The 22,173-nt window shown below is 36.6% G+C and overlaps 1 protein-coding gene across 8 annotated transcripts in view; it reads right to left on the bottom strand.

Annotated features, from left to right (window-relative positions):
- Positions 1-22,173, bottom strand: part of TMPO (thymopoietin) — a 61,849-nt gene that overhangs the window by 13,623 nt on the left and 26,053 nt on the right. For 2 of the 8 annotated variants that reach the window (XR_007402226.1, XR_007402227.1), the window contains exons 5-9: positions 15,605-15,724; positions 15,410-15,505; positions 14,866-14,976; positions 13,758-13,846; positions 7,623-7,749 (exon numbers count right to left, since the gene is read on the bottom strand). Coding sequence is in view for 4 of the 8 variants with exons in the window: in XM_025439567.3 (XP_025295352.1) it covers positions 12,270-12,555; positions 13,758-13,846; positions 14,866-14,976; positions 15,410-15,505; positions 15,605-15,724 (702 nt within the window). In the remaining 4 variants the exon portion in view is untranslated. Of the gene's footprint in view, positions 1-2,500; positions 2,899-7,622; positions 7,750-10,340; positions 12,556-13,757; positions 13,847-14,865; positions 14,977-15,409; positions 15,506-15,604; positions 15,725-22,173 lie in introns of those variants that run through there. The other 6 variants (XR_007402225.1, XM_025439567.3, XM_025439568.3 and 3 more) reach the window with 6 other exon arrangements.

Below are 22,173 nucleotides of genomic sequence, written 5' to 3'. Positions count from 1 at the left end.
TCTGTAGGTTGATTGTATCCTTTGGTGCATAGAAGTTTTAATCTCATTTGCATATTTTTGTTGCCTATGGTTTTGGTGTAATTTTCAAGAAATTATTGCCAAATCCAGTATCATGAAGTATTATTCCTATGTTCTCTTCTAGGATTTTCATTTTATTATTTATTTATTTATTTATTTATTTATTTATTTATTTATTTATTCATTCATTCATTCATTCATTCATTCAAGACAGAGAGAGGCAGAGAAGCAGGCTCCCAGTACCTTCGCCTCCTGGTGTTAATTTGTGGATGCTACACTTTATGACAAAAGGACTTTGAAGATGCACTTATTAAACTAGGGAGATTATCCTCAATTATCCAAATGGGCCTACTCTCATCACATGAAACCTTAAAAGCAGAACAAGGCAGAAACTAAAAATGTGAGGACTCATTAGCTTTTGCTGGGTTGAAGATAGAGAGGGGCCAGGTTCAAGTATAAGAAATTGGATTCTGGGGGCAGCCCCGGTGGCTCAGCGGTTTAGCATTGCCTTCAGCCCAGGGTGTGATCCTGGAGGCCTAGGATCCAGTCCCACGTCAGGCTCCCTGCATGGAGCCTGCTTCTCCCTCTGCCTGTGTCTCTGCCTCTCATGAATATATAAATAAAATCTTAAAAAAGAAAGAAAAGAAGTTAGATTCTGTCCCAGTTGAAGGCATGTGAATGTGGATTCTTCTCTAGAGCCTCTCCTACTGAATCCTTGATTTTGGTGTTCTGAGACTGTAAGCAGAGAACTCAGCTGGGCCATGCTACACCCAGACTTCTGACTCATGGAAACTGTTAAATAATAAATTTTTTTTTTTTTAAATCTCTACATCCAGGGGAACCCCTGGGTGGCTCAGTGGTTGGGCGTCTGCCTTCAGCTCAGGTCATGATCCTGAGGCTCAGCAGGAGTCTGCTGCTGCTTCTCCCTCTTTGACTCCCCCTCCTCCCACTTGTATTTTCTCAAATAAATAAAATCTTAGAAAAAGATATTTCCATTTTCTTCTAGAAGCTCAACTTACTTTTATTTATTTTTTAAAATTTTATTTATTCATAAGAGACACAGAGAGAAGGCAGAGACATAGGCAGAGGGAGCAGCAGACTCCTGCAGGAACCCAATGTGGGACTTGATCCCGGAACTCCAGGATCACACCCTGAACCAAAGGCAGATGCTCAACCACTGAGCCACCCAGGCGTCCCTAGAAGCTCAACTTAGGTCAATGATCCACCTCAAATCAATTTTCTGTTCATAGTAGGAGTCAGGGGTTAATTTTTTCCTATGTAGAGATCTTATTTCTCTGCCCCCTCCTTTTTTTTTTAACTTGGCAGTGCTTAGTTTGTATTTACTGAAAAAGCATAATGGGGGTGTAGGATCAGCCAACTGAAGTTCAGAAACAAAAATACACTGTGTACCTGGGTATTTGTGAACATTTACAACTGCTCTAACAGAAGTGTTCAAAAGGTATTGTGATGTGCTGAACACAATACCATGTGGTTCTGCTGATGCTTGGGTGATAACATTTTTTTCTGTATCTCAAATTCCCCTGGGAAACTTTCTTCTAGGGAATTTTTTTTTTTATTTTTTTTTTTGGTAGTTGACAATGTTACATTAGTTTTCAGGTATACAATCCAAGTCTACATGTGTGCTAGGCTAGCTCAAGTGTAGCTACCATATGTCATCATACAATACTATCACAATATCACCAACTATATTCCCTATATCTTTAAAAACATCCTTTCATGGATAGAACCGCATGAACAAATTATGAAGTGACTCCTATTTCTGTGTTAATTGCTATAACTGTATTATAGCCTAATTCTCATGTTACTCTTTCAGTTACCTAGTTAGTAACTTTAATAATTTTTTTAAAAAGTAGTTTCTATCCCCAATGTGGGGCTCAAATTCACAACCCCAAAAGAGTCACACACTCTACCCAATGAGCCAGCCAGGCACCCCCAATTAATAATTCTTTAAATTAGGGCCCCTGGGTGGCTCAGTCAGTAAAGTGTCTGCCTTTGGCTCATGGTTTCTCTCTCTCTCTCTCTCTCTCTCTCAAAAGAATCTTTAAAAAAATTCTTTACTAAATTTTTTGTTCATGTAACTGGTGTCATTACTGCCTCCTGATTAGAATTAGAATCCAGTACACTGACAAAGGGCTAGTATCCAGAACATTTAAGAACCAGAAATCAATACGAAAGTTGTCACTGGTACATTAGCAGACCCTACGACCAACAGAAATACACACATATATAACCACCAAAGGACACAAAGAAAGTTTCATAGCATTTTTTGTTAATAGCCAAAACCTTGGAACAACCCAAATGCCCATTAAAAGTCAACTGGGTGGAAGGCCTGGATGGTTGAGCCATTTGCCTTCAGCTCAGGGTGTGACCCCAGAGTCTCGGGATCAAGTCCCACATCGGGCTCCCTGCATGGAGCCTGCTTCTCCCTCTGCCTATGTCTGTGCTTCTCTCTCTCTCTGTGTCTCTCATGAATAAATAAATAAAATCTTAAAAAAAAAAAAAAGTCAAGAGGGTAAGAGTCGGGATCCCTGGGTGGCTCAGTGATTTAGCGCCTGCCCTCTCAGGGCAGAATCCTGGAGTCCTGGGATTGAGTCCCACATCGGACTTCCTGCATGGAGCCTGCTTCTTCCTCTGCCTCTCTATGTATCTCTCATGAATAAATAAATAGAATCTTTAAAAAAGGAAAAAGTGGGTAAGAGTCAAATGGGTCAGTTAAGCATCAGGTTTTTTATTTCAGTTCAGGTAATCATCTCAGGGTCGTGAGATTCAGCCCCACATAGGGCTCCACACCAGGCATGGAGCCTGCCTAAGATTCTCTCTCTCCCTTTGCTGTCCTGCACCCTCACTCGCATTCTCACTCTGTAAATAAAAATTCAAAAAGTTAAATGGATAAATTATACTATATCTATGTAATGAAATACAACATAGCTATGACAACAATCTACCATTGCAATTATATGGACTAATCTCACAATGTTAAGTGAAAACCACATAAAGGAGTACATAAAATGTATGACTTTATTTACAAAGCAACAAAAGAAAAAAACAATCCATGCAGTGGTTACTCTAGGTGAGGAATTCCTGAGGGGTAGACACAAGAAGGGAGAGGAGTCTGGGGGATTGGAAATACTGTTTCTCGAACTGTGTGGGGGTGTATGGCCTCATTTTAGGCAAAAACCAAAATCCTCAACATATTGCCAACTTTCAAACCACTGCCCTATATTCTTGGAGCTGTCTACACTTCTGCCCCTGCCCTAACACTGAAATTCTCACGAATTTTCACTGATGGTAAACTTAGAATTCATTCCTCTGCCCACATTTATTCAGCAGAACTATGGACCACTCCTCCTAAAACGCTCTCTTCAGTGACTGCATTCTCCTGGCCTACATCTAGTCCTTACATAGAAAATTCACCCTTAGCTCTTTCCCAGTTCCAAATTTGTGGACGGTATTATGTATTTCCATCCCTTTGAATTTACAGATTTCTTAGGACTCCAGATTATTCCCAGTTTCTCTCTTAAGCTTCAGATCCTGCCTGCCAACAGATGATCTCCATTTGGAATTTATTCACATGATATCTGGTGCTTACTAGGTGCCAAGTATTGTATTAGGGGCTAGAATTTCTCATAGGGAAATCAAATTCAATGTATTAAAACCCAAAGTCTATCTTCCTTTCCCCATAGTCTTCCTTTAAAAAAAAAAATTATTTATTCATGAGACACACACACACACACAGAGACAGAGACACAGGCAGAGGGAGAAGCAGGCTCCACACAAGGAGCCCGATGCGGGAGTCAAATCCCGGGACTCCAGGATCACACCCTGGGGCCGAAGGCAGGTGCTAAACGGCTGAGCCACCCCGAGGATCCTCTCCCACAGTCTTCCTTTAGAATTTTTTCAGTGACTGGCACCACCTTCCACCAGGTCAACCAAGTAAAAGATTTCTAGGTAATTTTTTAGTTAATCTTTCTCTGACCATCTTATTAACCAAGTGTGTTGAATTTACCTCTGAAAAATAAGTCTACTTATCTCCCCAGTCTCATTGCTATTCATTCTTATTTAATTCTATAATCAATTTTTGGGATGATGAACAGATGAAAGTGAGGAAAGAAACGAATTCCAAAGCAATATTTAACATTGTTTCCAAGTGGTATAGCTTGGCTAAATTATTCACAGAACCCATTAGTTCGAGACAGCTATGGTAGCCAAGCTACAACATCCTGGTACTCGGGGGATCCCTGGGTGGCTCAGCGGTTTCGCGCCTGCCTTTGGCCCAGGGCGCGATCCTGGAGTCCCGGGATCAAGTTCCACATTGGGCTCCCGGCATGGAGCCCGTTTCTCCCTCTGCCTGTGTCTCTGCCTCTCTCTCTCTCTATCATAAATAAATAAAAATAAATCTTAAAAAAAAAAAAAAAAAACCATCCTGGTACTCAATTCTTGGCAGTACCTTCTGCATTTTCAGTTAGCTGTAAGACCAAGAGAATATACAGCAACAGTGATGATGTGTCATTTCCAAGATTAGATTATATAAATGCTATAGTTTGAATCACGGGTACAGGGGATCCCTGGGTGGCTCAGTGGTTTGGCGCCTGCCTTCGGCCCAGGGCGCAATCCTGGAGTCGCAGGATCGAGTCCCCCGTCAGGCTCCCTGCATGGAGCCTGCTTCTCCCTCTGCCTGTGTCTCCACCTCTCTGTGTCTATCATGAATAAATAAATAAATAAATATTAAAAAAAAAAAAAAAGAATCACGGGTACACTTTCCCTCTTGGATTGCTTTGGGAGAAGCTAGCTGTCACGTCATGAGGGGACTCAGATAACCTAAGGTCTTTCCCCAGCAGTTGGAGGAACTTGAGTAAGAAACCTCAAAGGCCTACAACTATCCTATGAGCTTGAATAAGATTCTGCCCTAGTCAAGCTTTTAGATGATACTGCAGCCCTAACAGTTTAACTACAGTCACGAGATCTTAGTCATAATCCTACAGCCAAGTCACTCCCTGATTTATGATCCATAGACACGGCAATAATTAAGTTGCTAAATCTTGAGGTTACGTACCAACAGAGAACTTATTTCCTTTAATTAAACCATAGCTGTGATAAAACTATAATTTCTGTTGCTAAGACAAATTAAACAGGTACATTTTATACTGTTTCACAAATTCAAATTATGTTATCACCACAAGATAAATATGTTGAATTTTCCACTACAAAATCCATAGTGATCTAGTACATTAGTGCTCGATTAGTATTGTATATTCATAATTTATTCCCAACAAGCTCTGACAAATTTTTGGTTGACTTAGAAGGGTTAAACATTATTAATTGGCCACAATAAGGTAAAGAAAATCGGCAACAGTATTTAAACTGCAGGTAAACCTACACTGCTGTTAGTTAATTAAACATATATATTTTTTTCTTTTAAAAAATCACTTCTTGGGACACCTGGGTGGCTCAGGGCACAATCCCGGCCAGTCTGGGGATGAGTCCCACAACAGGCTCCCCACAGGAAGCCTACTTCTCCCTCTAGGTCTCTCTCTGTGGGTCTCTCATGAAAAAATAAAGTCTTTAAAAGAATGCCCAAGTCAAGTTCAAAGATTTTTTTTTTTTTAGATTTTAAGATTTTTTTTTTTTAAGATTTTATTTATTGAGATTCCTGGGTGGCTCAGCCTGCCTGCCTTTGGCCCAGGGCGTGATCCTGGAGTCCTGGATAGAAGCATGGGGCCTGCTTCTCCCTCTACCTGTGTCTGTGCCTCTCTCTCTCTCTGTCAGAGATAAGTAAATAGATAGATAGATAGATAGATAGATAGATAGATAGATAGATAGATAGAAATAGATAAAAAAAGATTTTATTTATTTATTCACAAGAGACACAGAGAGAGAGAGAGAGAGAGAGGCAGAGACACAGGCAGAGGGAGAAGCAGGCTCCACGCAGGGAGCCCAATGCGGGACTTGACCCCAGGACCACACCCTGGGCCAAAGGCAGGCGCTAAACATCTGAGCCACCCAGGGAGCCTCAAAGATATTCCTAAAACTGCATCCTCTATTGCCAAAAATTGTACTTGGCACAGAGGCATCAAATAAATATTTGCTCAAGTGGACAGTAAAATTTTATAAGCAATTTCAAAATACTGTGATTATGGCATAAATGCCATCAAATGTCAGCTAAACTAATGATTCTATACCAGAACACAATAGAATCAACCTGCTGGAGTTGCCCTGCACTCAAAATTCAGGGTCTCCTCTACTTCCTTCCCAAGTCTTTGGTAGGAGGATGGTATATAAATTCTGAAAAGCACTCAGTGACTGCTAATTCAAGGTGACAGGCTGGCCACATAGTCTCTTCCTGTTGAGGCTCTATTATTACTGAAAAGGGAGACTGATCAGACAATCCCAGGACCCTGGAATCATGACTTGGGCTGAAGGCAGACATTTATCCAACTGAGCACCCAGGCACTCCTGAGAAGGGAATTTATTTTATTTTTTAAAAAGATTTTTATTTATTTATTAATGAAAGACAGAGAGAGACAGAGAGAGGCAGACAGGCAGAGGGAGAAGCAGGCTCCATGCAGGGAGCCCGACATGGGACTTGATCCCGGGTCTCCAGAATCACACCCTGGGCCAAAGGTGGCACCAATCCGCTGAGCCACCCAGGCTGCCCCTGAGAAGGGAATTTAAACATGTTTACCACAATGACAGAATGAAAAAGAAGTGAGATGTCAAAGACAATGCATTTCAAAAAACAGTATAAAGATGGAAAACATTAATAGAAAATCCTCAACAAAAAAAGATAAGAAAATGCAATGTGAAAAAGAGTCTTTTCAACAAATGCTGCTGGGAAAACTGGGCAGCTAGCTACATACAAAATAATAAAACTGGATCATTTTCTTACAATGTACCTAAATGCATTAGGACCTAAATGTATGTGAGACCTCAAACCATAAATATCCTAGAAGAGAACACAGGCAAAAATTTCTGACATCAGCCATAGCAACATTTTTCCTAGATATGTCTCCTGAGGCAGGAGAAACAAAAGCAAAAATAAACTGTTGGAAGTATATTAAAAAAAAACAAAAACAAAAAAAACAACCAACCTTCTGCACAGCAAAGAAAATAATCAACAAAACTAAAAGACAACTTACTGAATGGGTGAAGATATTTACAAATGATATGTCCAATAAAGGGTTAGTATCCAAAATATATAAAGAACTTATGCAACTAACCACCACCACCACCAAAAAAAAAAAAAAAAAAATTTCCAAAACAGTATAGAGATCCTCCCAAAAATTAAAAATAGAACTACACTATGATCCAGTAATTCCATTACTGGGTATTTACCCAAAGAATAAGAAAACACTAATTTGAAAGCATATATGCACCCCTACGCATAATATTCCATTGGGTATATGTATATACCACATCTTTATCTGTTCATCTATGGACACTTAGATTGCTTCCATAATTTGACTATTGTAAGGAATGCTGCAATATTATCGTTATAGTAAAGAGTTAAATCTTGCTATTTGCAAAAAATATGGATGGATCTAGAGTATAATGCTAAAGGAAGTAAGTAAATGAAAGACAAGTACCACATGGGGGTGCGTGGGTGGCTCAGTCAATTAGATGTCTGACTCTTGATCTCAGCTCAGGCTCTGGTCTTGATCTCATGGTTGTGAGTTTGAGACCAATATTAAGGCTCCATGCTGGGTGTGGAGCCTATTAAAAACAAAAAGACAAAAAAAAGAAAAATACAAATCCATAGGACTTCATTCATATGTGGAATTTAAGGGAAAAAAACCCCAAAAGTGAACAAAGAAACAACAAACCAAAAAACAGAATCAACTATAGAGAACAAACTGATGGTTCCCAGAGGGGAGGTGGGTGAGGGATGGGTGAAATACATGAAGGGGATGAAGAGAGTACCTTTGTTTTGTTTTTTAAGATTTTTATTTATTTGACAGAGTGAGCACACAAGTAGGAGGAGTGGCAGGTAGGAGGGAGATGCAGGTTCCCCGCTGAGCAGAGTCCAACTCTGCTGGATCCCGGGACCCTGGGGAGCACGATCTGAGCAGAAGGCAGATGCTTAACTCATTGAGCCACCCAGGTGCCACAAAAGCACACCTAGCTTAATGAACACCGAGTAATGTGTAGAATTGTTGAATCACTATATTGTATACCTGAAATTAATAGAATACTGTATGTTACTACACTGGAATTTAAAAAAAAATAGAAAATGAAACTTAGAAAAAAATAGGGTATATAAATTTAATATAAAACAGAAAATAACATTTAGGGATGCCTGGGTGGCTCAGTGGTTGAGTGTCTGCCTTTGCCTTGGCGTGATGCTGGGGTCCTGGGATCGAGTCCCACATTGGGCTTCCTACATGAAGCCTGCTTCTCCCTCTGCCTATGTCTCTGCCTCTCTTCATGAATAAATAAAATCCAAACAAACAAAAAACCCACAAAAAATCAATTAAAAAAATAACATATTTAAATAAATTAATCATTTTAAATTTAAGAAAAAAGTGATAGTATTTATGCAATTAAAAGTTGTATATAATTCATGATAGGATAGGTAATACTGATCAATGTATTTTAATGTACTATGATTATGATGCCCAAAAATAGCTTTCAGTAAAATCTGGACTTTGAAAAGAGATCCCATTATTTATGAAAGAATGGCCTTTAGTATAAACAATATTACACCCTAATTACGTGGTAAGTTGCTATAGCAGCAATCATATTACAATAAATGTATCAAAGTGGGACACCTGGGTGGCTCGGTGGTTGGGCACCTGCCTTCGGCTCAGGTGTGATCCCAGGATCAAGTCCCTACATCGGGCTCCCTGCTTCTCTCTGCCTCTCTCTCTCAGTTTGTGTCTTTCATGAATAAATAAATAAATCTTAAAAAAATAAATATATCAAAGTAACACACATTAAATTTATATAATGTATTACGTCAAATATATATATACATAAAAGAAACTTAAATGGCGACAGAGAAAGATGAAAACTAGAAGCGGATTTTAAGTTTGGAACTTAGAGGCACCAAAACTGTAGAAGGAGCAAGGCTGAATAAGAAAATGGGTACAGAGTATATATGTGGGGTTAGTCTTTCCCTTCTGCTGTATCGTATATAAAGAGACCCATCATTTCCCAGCTGTGCAAACTTCAACAAGTCTCTTAACCCCTCTGAGCATTAATTTCCTTTTTGTAACGAGACATTAAGAAAATACTTTCTTGGGACGCCTGGGTGGCTCAGTGGTTGAGCATCTCCCTTCAGCTCAGGGCATGATCCTGGGATCTGGGATCGAGTCCCACATCGGGCTCCTTGCAGGAAGCCTGCTTCTCCCTCTGCCTGTGTCTCTGCCTCTCTTTCTCTCTCTGTGTCTCTATGAATAAATAAATAAAATCTTAAAAAAAAAAAAAAACTTTCTTCACAGGATTATCACAAGGATTAAGTCAGTCAATACATGCCAAGCACATAAAACAGTAGATAGATATCTAGCACAGGGTAAGCATGCAATAAGCATGGTAAGCCTTTGATGCTATATGCTTTCTAATTAATTATAGGATATATATTACTTTAAGAACCACAAATTTATTTTTATTTATTTTTTTTTTTTATTTTTTTTTTTTTTAAGATTTTATTTTTTAATCCTTATTTATTTATGATAGTCACAGAGAGAGAGAGAGAGAGGCAGAGACATAGGCAGAGGGAGAAGCAGGCTCCATGCACCGGGAGCCCGACGTGGGATTCGATCCCGGGTCTCCAGGATCGCGCCCTGGGCCAAAGGCAGGCGCCAAACCGCTGCGCCACCCAGGGATCCCAAGAACCACAAATTTAAATAAACTCACCTTTGGGAGACGCATGAATGATGGACAGAGAAAAACACTTCCATCTTATGAACACAGCTCCATTATTAATATACCTTGGCAACATCTTTGCTTAATCTCAAAGCAAGACCAACAATGAGTATCAGAGAGAAGTACTAAGACAGTAAAACTGGGGTGAAAAAAGGAAAGGGAGACTGAAAAAAGTATATTATATTGTACTCTATTACTTTACTGTAGAGTGGGAGAGGTACCTTTGAAAGCTTCCCTCTATCATTGTGAGTATAATGGCTATCCACCACTTATCCGTGAACAAATGAGGAGCTGATTATGAAATGATTAAAAGCAAAATATAAAAGAGTAGACTGAAATGAGAACTAAAATTCAACAATCTATAAAACTCACATAAGAAACATTATCAGGTATCTTAATAGTTTGTACTATATGAAAAGCATTTATTACAATGACAAAACTAGAGGTTAATTATTTTTTATTATTGAATTATATTGTAAAGTCTACATCTACAATTTAATCAGGAAGAAATGCTTTGCATTTACATCAAGGACACATTTATTCTAGTGGAATAAAACAGACACAGACAAAAGACCAAGTATACGTTAAAAGAAAAAAAAAAACAAACTACATGTTTTACCTGGTCCTTCTTTTACTATTTTGGACCATACCTTTCTATTAGAAAATTGATCTTACATACATATAAGTTCGATTTATCTTCCCATATTTTTAAACATTAAATGCAGCTTCTCACAATTTCTAATCAAAAAGGGAAGCAAAGTTTAGAAACAAGAAAAAAGTAGACTGCTATTACTGTACTGCAGAAAAGATGAGTAAAACGTGCCCCCTCTGTGGCTCATTTCAAAGAAACACTTTTACTCAGAGAGGCAAGCATTTCTGATGTAGGAGTAAGTTCCCCACTCCTCCATGGGACCAGACCTACAAATTTCTCATCAATTGCAAAGTTAAGTGAAAAATGTCTACAAAATAATTCAAAGCCAAACACCAGAATACAGCTAATGAAATAAAAATTGTGTGGTTGGTCTAAATATACATATTAAGCTTTTGCTTTTTTAAAAGTATCTTTTTATTTCAGATGATATTTAAAATAACTTATACTTTTAGTGTGCTTTATGGTCAATCACTGTAAAGTTTAAATTCAAATGAGTAAGTTTAAATTTTTGTTTTACTTGATTCTACTGAAATTTCAATTACCTACTACTTTACTTAACCAAGTTATACATGAGGTAAGTTTTAACTAAAAAATAAAATAAATCAACCACAAAGATAAGTTAACCATTTCAAGAGTATATAAAAATCATAATGCCCACTTCATATTCAGAGATTATAAATTTATGTATTAACTACTTTGTATCTAAGAAAAGTTTACTATGTAATTTTAAGTAAACACTTTTTGGACTTTTAAATCAAATTCTGTTGAAAAATATAGGGGAAAAAAATAGCAAATTTTGTTTTTGGTAACAAGACAATGTAATAATGAATCCAAATGGAACCTCAGACCAGTATTTAAAGTTTCTAACTTCTAAACAGACACACACTTATATCTAAAAAATATTTTGGTAGCAAACTGGATTAACAGAATAAATGTTTTGTTGTAAATAAAAAGTACAAGTTTCCAATTACAGCCTTATAGCTAGCTAAACGTTTTAAAAACATGTACAGCTAGCTAACAATTCTCTAAAACATGTATATGTTGCACTAAAGATCCCTGCTAAAATATCAACAGCATTTAAATGGGTCTTACTGAAGTAGGACATTCATGATGCTAGAAATCTTTTAAAAAGTGAGTACAATAGGACTACAATAATATTACTATTAATAAAAGTTACAGAAGAGATTATTGCTGTATGTTCCCCCATAAACACATCAAACCTGTGGCAGTTACAAAAAGTACAACCCAAGTTACTTGTTTTCTTACCAATTTCATGTTTCACGTATCTCTAAAGTTTTTATACAGCAGAGAATAATACTTAAAATCTTTTCTGTAAGAATTCAAAGTATTTAAATGTGTAGCTTCACATTATACTACCATATTTTGCCCTTCTTGTTTCCCAAATACACAAAAACAATATACATTTTTCTCAAAAGTGAAATAAGATGTCCACATTAAAAAAATAAAGCCTACAAAAATGTTCCAGAGCTAAAAAAGATTATTCATATGGCACGAAGTGATCTCCTACTCGTCCAAAGTCCAAAACATTTAAATGAAGTCCATTTATATATCCTGTTTGCTTTTCAATGAAATCTACATTTATTGAGGTGAAATCACATTATTTTTAGTTCTCAAGTCAACAAGTGTACACAAATTTTCTTTATACAGTTATTAGAAAAAATAGGAGACCAAATTGAGTGTGCCAAAGAGATATCATTCAGATGGATTTACCAGAGTCATTAGAAAGAAAACTACTGAACGGATTTCCTTGGTTGGTTTCCATAGCTTGATAGACCAAAAACAAAAAAATGGCCACAACAACAAACAGCAAAATTTTTATCCACATGGGAATGGAGCGTCCTTTTTTTGTCTTTTCTGACTTGACATCTGCCAAGGGAACATACTTAGGAATATATTTAGTTGAAAAAGATTCTTCCATCCTGAAATCACTGAGTTCTAATGGCCGGCCTGCAGCCCCTTTGATTGGTCTGCGGCAACTAGCACTGTTGGGAGTGAAAGCAGGAAGAAAAAAAGTAAATTTAGATAAAAGTCATGATTTCAATATAAAATATAAAATGTTATTACCACTCCTAATTTCAAACACATTCTTTGAAATAATAATAGAAAACTGTCACATGTAAATAATGAGGTCAGTCAGCCTATTTAAAATCTCTATACATTTTTCATTTAAAATGTTGGATGCGGGGCAGCCCCGGTGGCGCAGTGGTTTGGTGCCGCCTGCAGCCCGAGGTGTGATCCTGGAGACCCGGGATCAAGTCCCACATCGGGCTTCCTGCATGGAGCCTGCTTCTCCCTCTGCCTGTGTCTTTGCCTCTCTCTCGCTCTCTCTGAATGAATAAATAAATAAATCTTTAAAAAAAAAAAATGTTGGATGCTGGGATCCCTGGGTGGCGCAGCGGTTTAGCGCCTGCCTTTGGCCCAGGGCGCGATCCTGGAGACCCAGGATTGAATCCCACGTCGGGCTCCCGGTGCATGGAGCCTGCTTCTCCCTCTGCCTATGTTTCTGCCTCTCTCTCTCTGTGTGACTATCATAAATAAATAAAAATAAAAATAAAAATAAAAAAATAAATAAATAAAATGTTGGATGCTCATTCTACTAGAAAATAAGACTCAGAACACTAATAGTCACTAAACTTGTCTTCTTTTCAGAGCCAGGATATTTAGGAGATAAGAGGAAAAAAATAAATTTGTGCTTCTTTCAGTCAGGAAACAATTCAGGTGTTATCTAAACAGTCTTTTCAATTAGTAAAGGGAAACCTTAAGGGAAAAAAATTATTTCCTTCTATGTTTCTGTTTAGAGAAAAGAATTAGAAAGAAGGCAAATTATTTATTTTACTTCAGCTTATTAAAGTTAACTTTGAAACTGACTCAACTTTCAAGAACATGAACTGGTGACTTAGAATTAAACTACTCTCAAAAGAACAGTTTAATTCTGAGAACACAGGTACAATAACTGTGTGAAGAATTAAAAACTAAAATTCCCATATTATATGCCAACCACACTTAGTTAAAAATTAAAAAATTAAAATTCCTATATATGCATTTTAAATAATCATGTTGTACATCCTAAATATATACAATTTTTTATGTCAATTACACCTCAATAAAGGTGGGAATAAATAAGTAAATATATAAAAACGCCCTAGTAGAATACACTAATACTTGTTTTAATGTATCTGAATACCTAATTCCTGTTGGTGTAGATGCTTCAAAGGGAAACATTTCCTTAAGAATATCCCTTTCTATTCTTCTTTCCTCTGTTTTTTCTCCCACCTAATAAGAAACAAACAACAAGTTAACCTTTAGTGTAAATGTGCAATTAAAACATAATCAAAAAAAGAAGTTTCAGAGAACAGAATGCTTTCGAGTCTGCCCCAGCTTTTACCACTGCCCTTTCTAAATTCATCACCACCCAAGTATTCATATACTTCCAAAGCTCCCTTCAATTTTTTTCAATGTTAATGTGGTAATGGGGGCCTGGGGACTGCCACGCATTCAAGCAAGTTAAAAAAAAAAACAAAACAAAACGCCACAAAACCCCCCAAAACTAAAATTCAGTACAGCTAATATGGCAGCATTAGGTTCCCCCACTGGATTTATTAAAAATACACGGTTTCTTCTTCTGTTAAGAAATTTCTAATAAAATAAATAATGAAATCTGGAAGATATCAAATTAACATGGATTTTTAAATTTTAGTATATCTTTTAACTACCGAGTCAATTCAATCTTTTTAACTTAAGAAAAACCCATAAAATGATTTTTTAAATAAAATAATCTGATGGTTTTTGCAGTTTACCATTACGCTCAGATCAAAACAACCTTTGGTGAAAATTCATTAAAATTATAATGCATCATGCAGTTAGTACTTTAGCTTAATTATACAGGAGTTAATCAATTCAAGCATCATACAAAGTCACATTAAAGTCTCATTATTTGACCTTTTAGTAAAAGATAGTATAGCCTCCCCAACAGCCCAGTAATGCTTTCAACCCACATCAATAACAAAGAGAACATATTAGAAGCAGCACACCAATGAATACTCCCTTGAAAAGTAGAACTTAAGAGACACAGGAGCAAGCAGATAGTATTAGCATATCATACTATATTAGTTACTTTCGATTGTCACTAATAAAGTATGTCTTTAAAATAACATATGCATATATATACACACACACAAACACATCCCACCCAGTTAAGAAAGCTCTGCTCCCTCCCACTGCAAAAAACAAATATAAAAAATTTCCTCTTTAAAAGATCAATGATAGCATCGATCTAAATTTTATGCATTTACTTCAGCTCTCGTCAATGGTTTCTTTGGTGTTCTTCTGGGTATGTCTGAGAATTCAGTGATTGGCAGAATAGGAGCTGCATGCTTGAAATTTCCAGTCACCCTATTGACAACCTGCCAAGATTCAAATTATTCAGACTCAGAATTATCCACACAAAACAGACACGTAAAAAGAAAAAAAGATACTCTATTTCTGTAATATCTGAAAACTTTCCCGTAATAAAAATTTAGGCAAAAGAACCTAGAAATGAACATATTCAGTGCTTCTCATATGAAGCCTTACCATTCTTTAAATATTTTAGCAAGAAAGTATCCTTACAATACTTAGAAGTAGGATTCTTGGAACAAATTTATATATATAAATTAGCCATACTGAATTAGAGATTAGAATTTTAGAATTTAGCCAAATTCTAAAATTCAGAACTATATGGGGAAATTAGTTTAAAAACACAAGTTTGAGATTTGCCAAAATTTACCACCTCCCCAATTCTAATTAAAGGGTAATTTACAAAGAATACCACTTGTATAGTTTATGAAACATATTTACTAAGGTTTCGTTGCTTGAAGCCATTATAGTTTCAGCTATGGGAGTACTCTCTGAAATTATTGCACCATCTATACGAAAATGTTGTGAAGTTTCCACCTGTTAGTTTGAAAACAAAACAAAAACAATAAATATAAAATAATCACTAAAACCCTACCAATCTGAAAACCCAATTCTAAGCAATAAGCCTTGCATCACCCTTTTCCTTGGAGTTCTTCTCGACCCTCTTGTGGATTCCCTAGTTAATGCCTGCAGAGGTCCGCCTTTTGAAGATCCACTTGTCCATTCAGTCTCAGTTACTCCAGCTTGAGAATAGCTCTATTCAAGCATCGACACATTAAAAAGTCATATTCTAACATCAAACACCTTAATAATGGCCATATTAGCTAGCACACTGAGAGGTCATGAAAAATCTCCCAATGCAAGCATTTGCAAACTGCTATGTCCTCAAATTATTTCTAAATGTATTGACTGAGCTAGTAAGTAGGCACTGGAAAACACTTACAGTAAAATACACTAAAGGAGCTCACAAATCGTAAAAAAAGCAAGAATAAAAGCACATAATTTATCACCAGCTCCTTCTGTGACTTGCTGTTTGCTATTTGGCTCTTGTATCACATACAACTGCACCTCTTTTCTGTCTAAACAAAAAGGCTGATCATGACTTTTATAAGAAAGTCATTTATTATAACAAGTCAGTTTCCCTTAAAAAGTTTCCCTTAAAATTTTATAAATGTTAGCACAAGTTAAGCATTATCCTTTTCAAGTAGTTAAGATTAATGAAATAGATTCAGTTTAAATTTTAATCTATACACAGCTATCTGAACTTAAAACTTCCCAGTTATCAAACTTTTCTTAGAAACAGATATTAATATTGAGCAACAAAAACCTAGCGGTTACCTCTTTCACAAACAACAAGCCTATAACTTCAATGCCAAACCTAAGTGCTTTATCCACTCCTTACTACAGAAACGTAGCAATAGTGATGGGTCATTGTTCTCTTCCAGTCCCAAATTCCTGACTCCTTGAAAAGCCAATAGATTTTTCCTCATTTAAAAAATAATTTAGGAGCAGCCCTGGTGGCTCAGTGGTTTAGCGCCGCTGGGGATTGAGTCCCACCTGCTTCTCCCTCTGCCTGTGTCTCTGCCTCTCTCTCTCTCTGTGTGCCTCTCATGAATAAATACAAATCTTTTAAAAAATAAAAAATAATTTAGGAGTCCTCACGTATTAGTTTGAAAACCACTAGACTGGTACTTCTCAAACTGTAATATGCAGATCAACCACCTGGAGCTTTTGTTAAAATGCAGATTCTGATTCAATAGCTCTGGGGTAGGGCCTGAGATTCTGCATTCCAAGTAGCAAGTTATTATTATTTTTAAAGATTTTATTTATTTACTCATGAGAGACACAGAGAGAGAAGCAGAGACACAGGCAGAGGGAGAAGCAGGCTCCAAGCAGGGAGCCCAACGCGGGACTTGATCCCAGGACTCCAAGATCACATCCTGGGCCAAAGGCAGGCGCTAAACCACTGAGCGACCCAGGGATCCCCAGCCAAGTAGCAAGTTATTAAACTCTGAAACCACTATTACCAGATAAAGTAACCAGAGAATATCCATCAATGGTAGTATTATACTAGAATGTGCTTATATTGTTACTTCTGCTTTCAAACTAATACTTTATCTAAATAACTGGTATTTTCGTTTCCAAGTAAGTTCCTATTATTTTTAAAGACAGATTTATTTTACTCTCATCCTGGGACAAGAGTGCTTATCCAGTGAGTATCCTTACTTCACTGAAAACATTATTACCAAAACCCCGCAAGGCACAAATTTATTTAGTCTCATATCTAAATTTGTATTTATCTATACTTGGGATTAACATTTTAAGAGTTTCGCTGACTCACAATTGGAAACTCTGGGGTCCTTCTCCTGCTGTCAAATAGGAAATATTTGCTGAATGCAAACTTAAGATTAGTCAAAAGACAAATCTGTTAAGTTACACACAAATATGATAAATGTTCATTAACAATCAAATCCCTGATTATTTGAATAGAAAGGAAGAATAGTTTTAGTATGAGGTTCTTAATCCTGGCAGCACAGTATTAACTAGGGAGCTTCTGAGAAATATCAAATGCCTGCAACCCTACATTAGTCCAATCAAGTCAGAGTCTCTTCCAGAAGTGTCTTGGGCATAGTTAAAATTTTTTTTTTTAACAACTTCTGAGGGGATTCTTATGTGCAGCCAGTGTTGAAAACATCTGGTTTAAGATACTGTAACTGACTTGTGATGCATCTCAAAGTCAAGTATTTTCCTAAAACTACTTTCAATTGTTTCCTCTTTAATAGTTAATTGCTCAATGCCAATAAAATTAATTAGAAGCAATATTTTAAAAATATTCTGGTTTGATAGTCCTATTTGGTACTATCAGTGCATACTAAGTATTTTGTTTTTTTAAAAGATTTTATGGATTTATTTAACCCAGAGATAGAGTCAGAGAGCATAAGAGAGGGGAATGGCAGAGGAGGAGGAGAAGCAGGCTGCATACAGAATAGCAGGGAGGAGCCCAAGGGCGGGCTGGATCTTAGGACCCTGGGGATCATGATCTGGGCCAAAGGCAGACATTCAACCAACTGAGCCACCCAGGCGCCTCTATACTAAGTGTTTAAAAACTCTTCAAAGAATTAAAAACTACTTCCTTCTCCCTTTTTAAATATTATATTTATTTATTTGAGAAAGAGACACAAAGGGGGGGGGAGCACAGGAAGAAGGAGAAGCAGACTCCCCGCTGGGATCATCTCTTGAGCTGCAGTCAACCAGACCAAACAACTTAGCCACCCACGGGCCCCTAAAAACTGCATTTCTTGAAAGGGCTAATAAAACTGATAAAACACAAAGACCAGATATTTTAGCTTTGTCCAAGAAGGTGGGGATGAGGGGAGACATTGCTTTTCCTTAAAATTGGTTATCTATCAAATTCCAGGATTTTCTATTTGTTGTATTTTGGACTAATCTCTTCATCAAAAATTTTACCAAATCCACTGAAACTATTATGGTTAATAAAAAAATAACATGTTTACATTCCTGTTATCTTTGATCTTAAAGTCAAGTTCCATTTAAAGATTCTTTTATTTTCTTCTATGGAAGGGAACACAAGAAACATATTGGCTGCCTGTGGGGGAATAGCTGGGAAGGGGCAGAAAGAAACTTTTCATTATAAATCATTTATACTTCCTTTTACCCAGGTTTATTAAATTCTTTGGGTGAGGACTGTCAACTAATTTTACTAGTTCTTTCACTATTATTATCTTTAAAAAAAAATTTTTATTTATGAGAGACCGGGGGGGGGGGGGGGGGGGGGGCAGAGACACAGGCAGAGGGAGAAGCAGGCTCCATGGGAGCCTGACATGGGACTCGATCCTGGGTCTCCAGGATCCCACCCTGGGCCAAAGGTGGCACTAAACCGCTGAGCCACCAGGGCTGCCCTCACTATTATTATCTAATTCAGAATTAATAACCTTCATAGAAAACTAGTTGACAACTCTTCACACACCAGAAAAGATATTCTGAAGATTTTTTTCTACCAGAATCCACCGCAAACAAGGGAAAATTATTGATTGAAAAGAAATTCATTGATTGCTATGTACTCTGGTGCCAAAATACTAATAACAATGTCATCTATTTTCAGCAAGATGTTCTATAGCAACTACTTAATTTATCAGGAATACAACAGGAGAAAGAAACAAAAACCTCAAATTGCCTTTCAATAAGCTACCAGGCAAAAAGTTATTTGGAAAACAGCAGGCGGTTGAGGCACAAAAGAATGCAGAAGCTGGGCTATTAAAGGAGGCTATAGGTCTGTCAGTAAAAACAAGCTCTAAACAAAAGATTTACACAAAACTAAGTTTATAAAAGAGATAGTATAATTAATTAAAAACCACGTTACCCTGAAGAACTACCAATTTAGTAATCTGGTTAACTCATATCAATCTTTTTTTAAAACAGCGTCCTATTCCTCCATTAGAGAAAGGTATTCTCATACATTGCTGGTGGGAATGCAAAATGCATCAACTCTTATGCAGGAGATTTGATAACCAAAACTACCCAGCAATTATGCTTCTAGATTTCCCCAAGATAAATTGGCTAAAATAAGAAATGATACATGTAAAAGGCTGTTCAATTCATTTTTGCATTATCTAAGCAGTATAAATGAAAATAATCTAAGTACCCACCAAAAGGAAAGTGGCTGAATAAAAAAACACAGTACATCCATAAAATGCAATGACAGGCAGTGGTACAGAGCAATCCAGAAGACGGCTATATTGTATCCTGATAGAGAGTGATACCCAGGTTACATGTTTAGATTAACAGAAAGATAGAAATGTGCTAAATTCATTGCCTTTTATGTAAGGAGGGGAGCAAAAATAACTATTAATCTATGTATTTACTTAATGTTTTCAAAAGGAAAATTTTAACCAGAACTTAATAAAAAGTTACCTATAAATGGAAGGAACAAAAAGCCAGATTCTAACTCCATCTTATTTTGCCTAAATAAAACTGTATGTCCTCCATAATTAAAAAATAGATATGAAAGAAAAAAAATTCATTCAAGTCACTTTAAGCAGTATTTTGATTTTAGACCCACAAGACAAAACAAACAAAAAACCACACTGTAAAAACCCCCCAAAACTGCTGTTTAGCAGCCTTATGATCAGTAGTACTATATTATTTAGAAACATCTATGTAGTGATAACTACGTTAAGTCACATAATTTTAAGAACCAAGATGCTCAGGACAAAAGAGATCTAGGTAGAACAGCCACAAGGTAGATAGCTTGCATTCGTCCATAAATTTGATGAATTTGTGCTTAGTTTTCTTTTTAAAAGGTAGGTACTCCTACCTCTACTAGTAAAAAGGCCTAGAAGTAATGACAACCCAGCAGAAATGCACAACCTAGCACCCAGACTGTAGGTAGACTCCAAATAATATTTTCATTGAAAAGGATTAGGGTTCTTTGGGAAAATGGCTGATTTGGTAAAAGGCAGGCAAAATACATGAGACTGAGACCTCTTATTGTGGCAGAAAACAAGAAACTATCAAAAAACAAACAGGGCCAATAAAACGACACAGGAACCAACTCAGTAATTCCCAATGGCTAAAGATGGCACAATTTGAAAATGATGAATGTAACTTATCATAAATGAAATATATAAAAACCTTACTAGTTAAAAAATATTTTATTGATCATCTTTCAAAGTGACTAGGGCACTTTAATTTGAAAGCTGGCAAATTATGCTAGCTGTCCTGTGTGAATTTTATCTGAAGATAATATGCAGATAATGAGGGAAAAGTTCTTTATAAAAGAATTCCACTTACAGACATAATGGAATGAGAGAATGAGAAAAATCTCTACCTTACAACCTCAAAATAGTAGATCTAGGCAATAATCATAAATGGCTGTCAAAACTGTTAAAGGGTGACATGGAACTTTAAAATGGATGGATCATGCTTTCAACATCTGAACCTATTACTAATTTAGCATCATTTGCCTCCTGAAGTGGTAAAATATAAAGGGCAGAACACCATTTATGAAATATTCGTGTCCAAGAAACTGAACATCAATCTGACCAATCCTCCACATCTATGCTGTTCAATATGGTAACTTCTAGCCATGGCTATTGAAAAAACATTATCATCATAGAAAGGTCTACTCTACAGCTCTATACTGCTCTACTACAGGTCTTACTCCAGGCTACAGAAAATACAGAGTAAGAGATTGAATGACACTTGAAGAAGCAATCTGCCAAATCAAGAATGTGGGAAATTCTGGAGAGAATTGACCTGGTTTCTTCACTGAATTAATGGAGGGGAATATTACAGTGGAGATGGATACAGGCTTATGAGATAAAAACAAAACAAACAAAAAAACCCACCAAAACAGTATGTGCGGCTTGCTTGGATCCTGATTTGAGTAATTTAATCATGAGAGTATTTCTGAAACTGGAGAAATTTGAACAGAGTAGATATGAAAGAATTATTAATTTTATTAGGTATGATAATAGCATTGTTATGTATGTTTACATGAAATAGTTTCTATCTTTTAGAGATATATATTGAAATACTGACATTTTAACAGGTGAAATGTCAGAGACTCGCTTTAATATATTCCAGGAAAAAGCAAAATAACAAAACCAAAAGGAATTTAAAAAGCTGGAGTACAGATGAAGATGAAACAAAACTAGTAAAATGTTTAAAACTTGTGAAGCTCTGTGACTAGAGGGTCATTAAACTCTTCCCTCTGATTTTAATGTTCTAAATTTTGTATGAGGCCATCGTCATCTCCTAAATCTATTTTTATCCTGTCCCTCAGTTTATATTCCCCAACTCAAACCATCTTTAATACCATCCTTCATCCTGCCTTTTAACCTGTTATCTGACCAGTCGAGCATTCCTGATGGCTCCATACCATTCTGCTTTTATACTATGAACTACAATTCTCCATGCTTGTCTATTTCATTGTCCTTCACTGGATTTTCCTAGTTTCTCTTGCTCTGTTATTTTCTTATTCTTCAGCATGACCTTGTAGCTCTTCCCTAGTAATACTAGATAAAAGGGCAATAATATTTTTATTCCAGTATTTGGTTCTATATTAAACACAATATTTCACTGAGTGCTCTATACATTCTCCATAATCACCAAGCTTATCTCTAACAAATAATTCTGAAATTCAACTTATCAAGTATATCAAACCAAGACAGACATGGCTTAAG

This window comes from Canis lupus, chromosome 15, assembly GCF_003254725.2.
Source record: "Canis lupus dingo isolate Sandy chromosome 15, ASM325472v2, whole genome shotgun sequence".
NCBI classification, from domain to species: domain Eukaryota; kingdom Metazoa; phylum Chordata; class Mammalia; order Carnivora; family Canidae; genus Canis; species Canis lupus.
The sequence above is the reverse complement of the archived record's forward strand: the minus strand, read 5'-3'. Positions and strand labels throughout refer to the sequence as shown.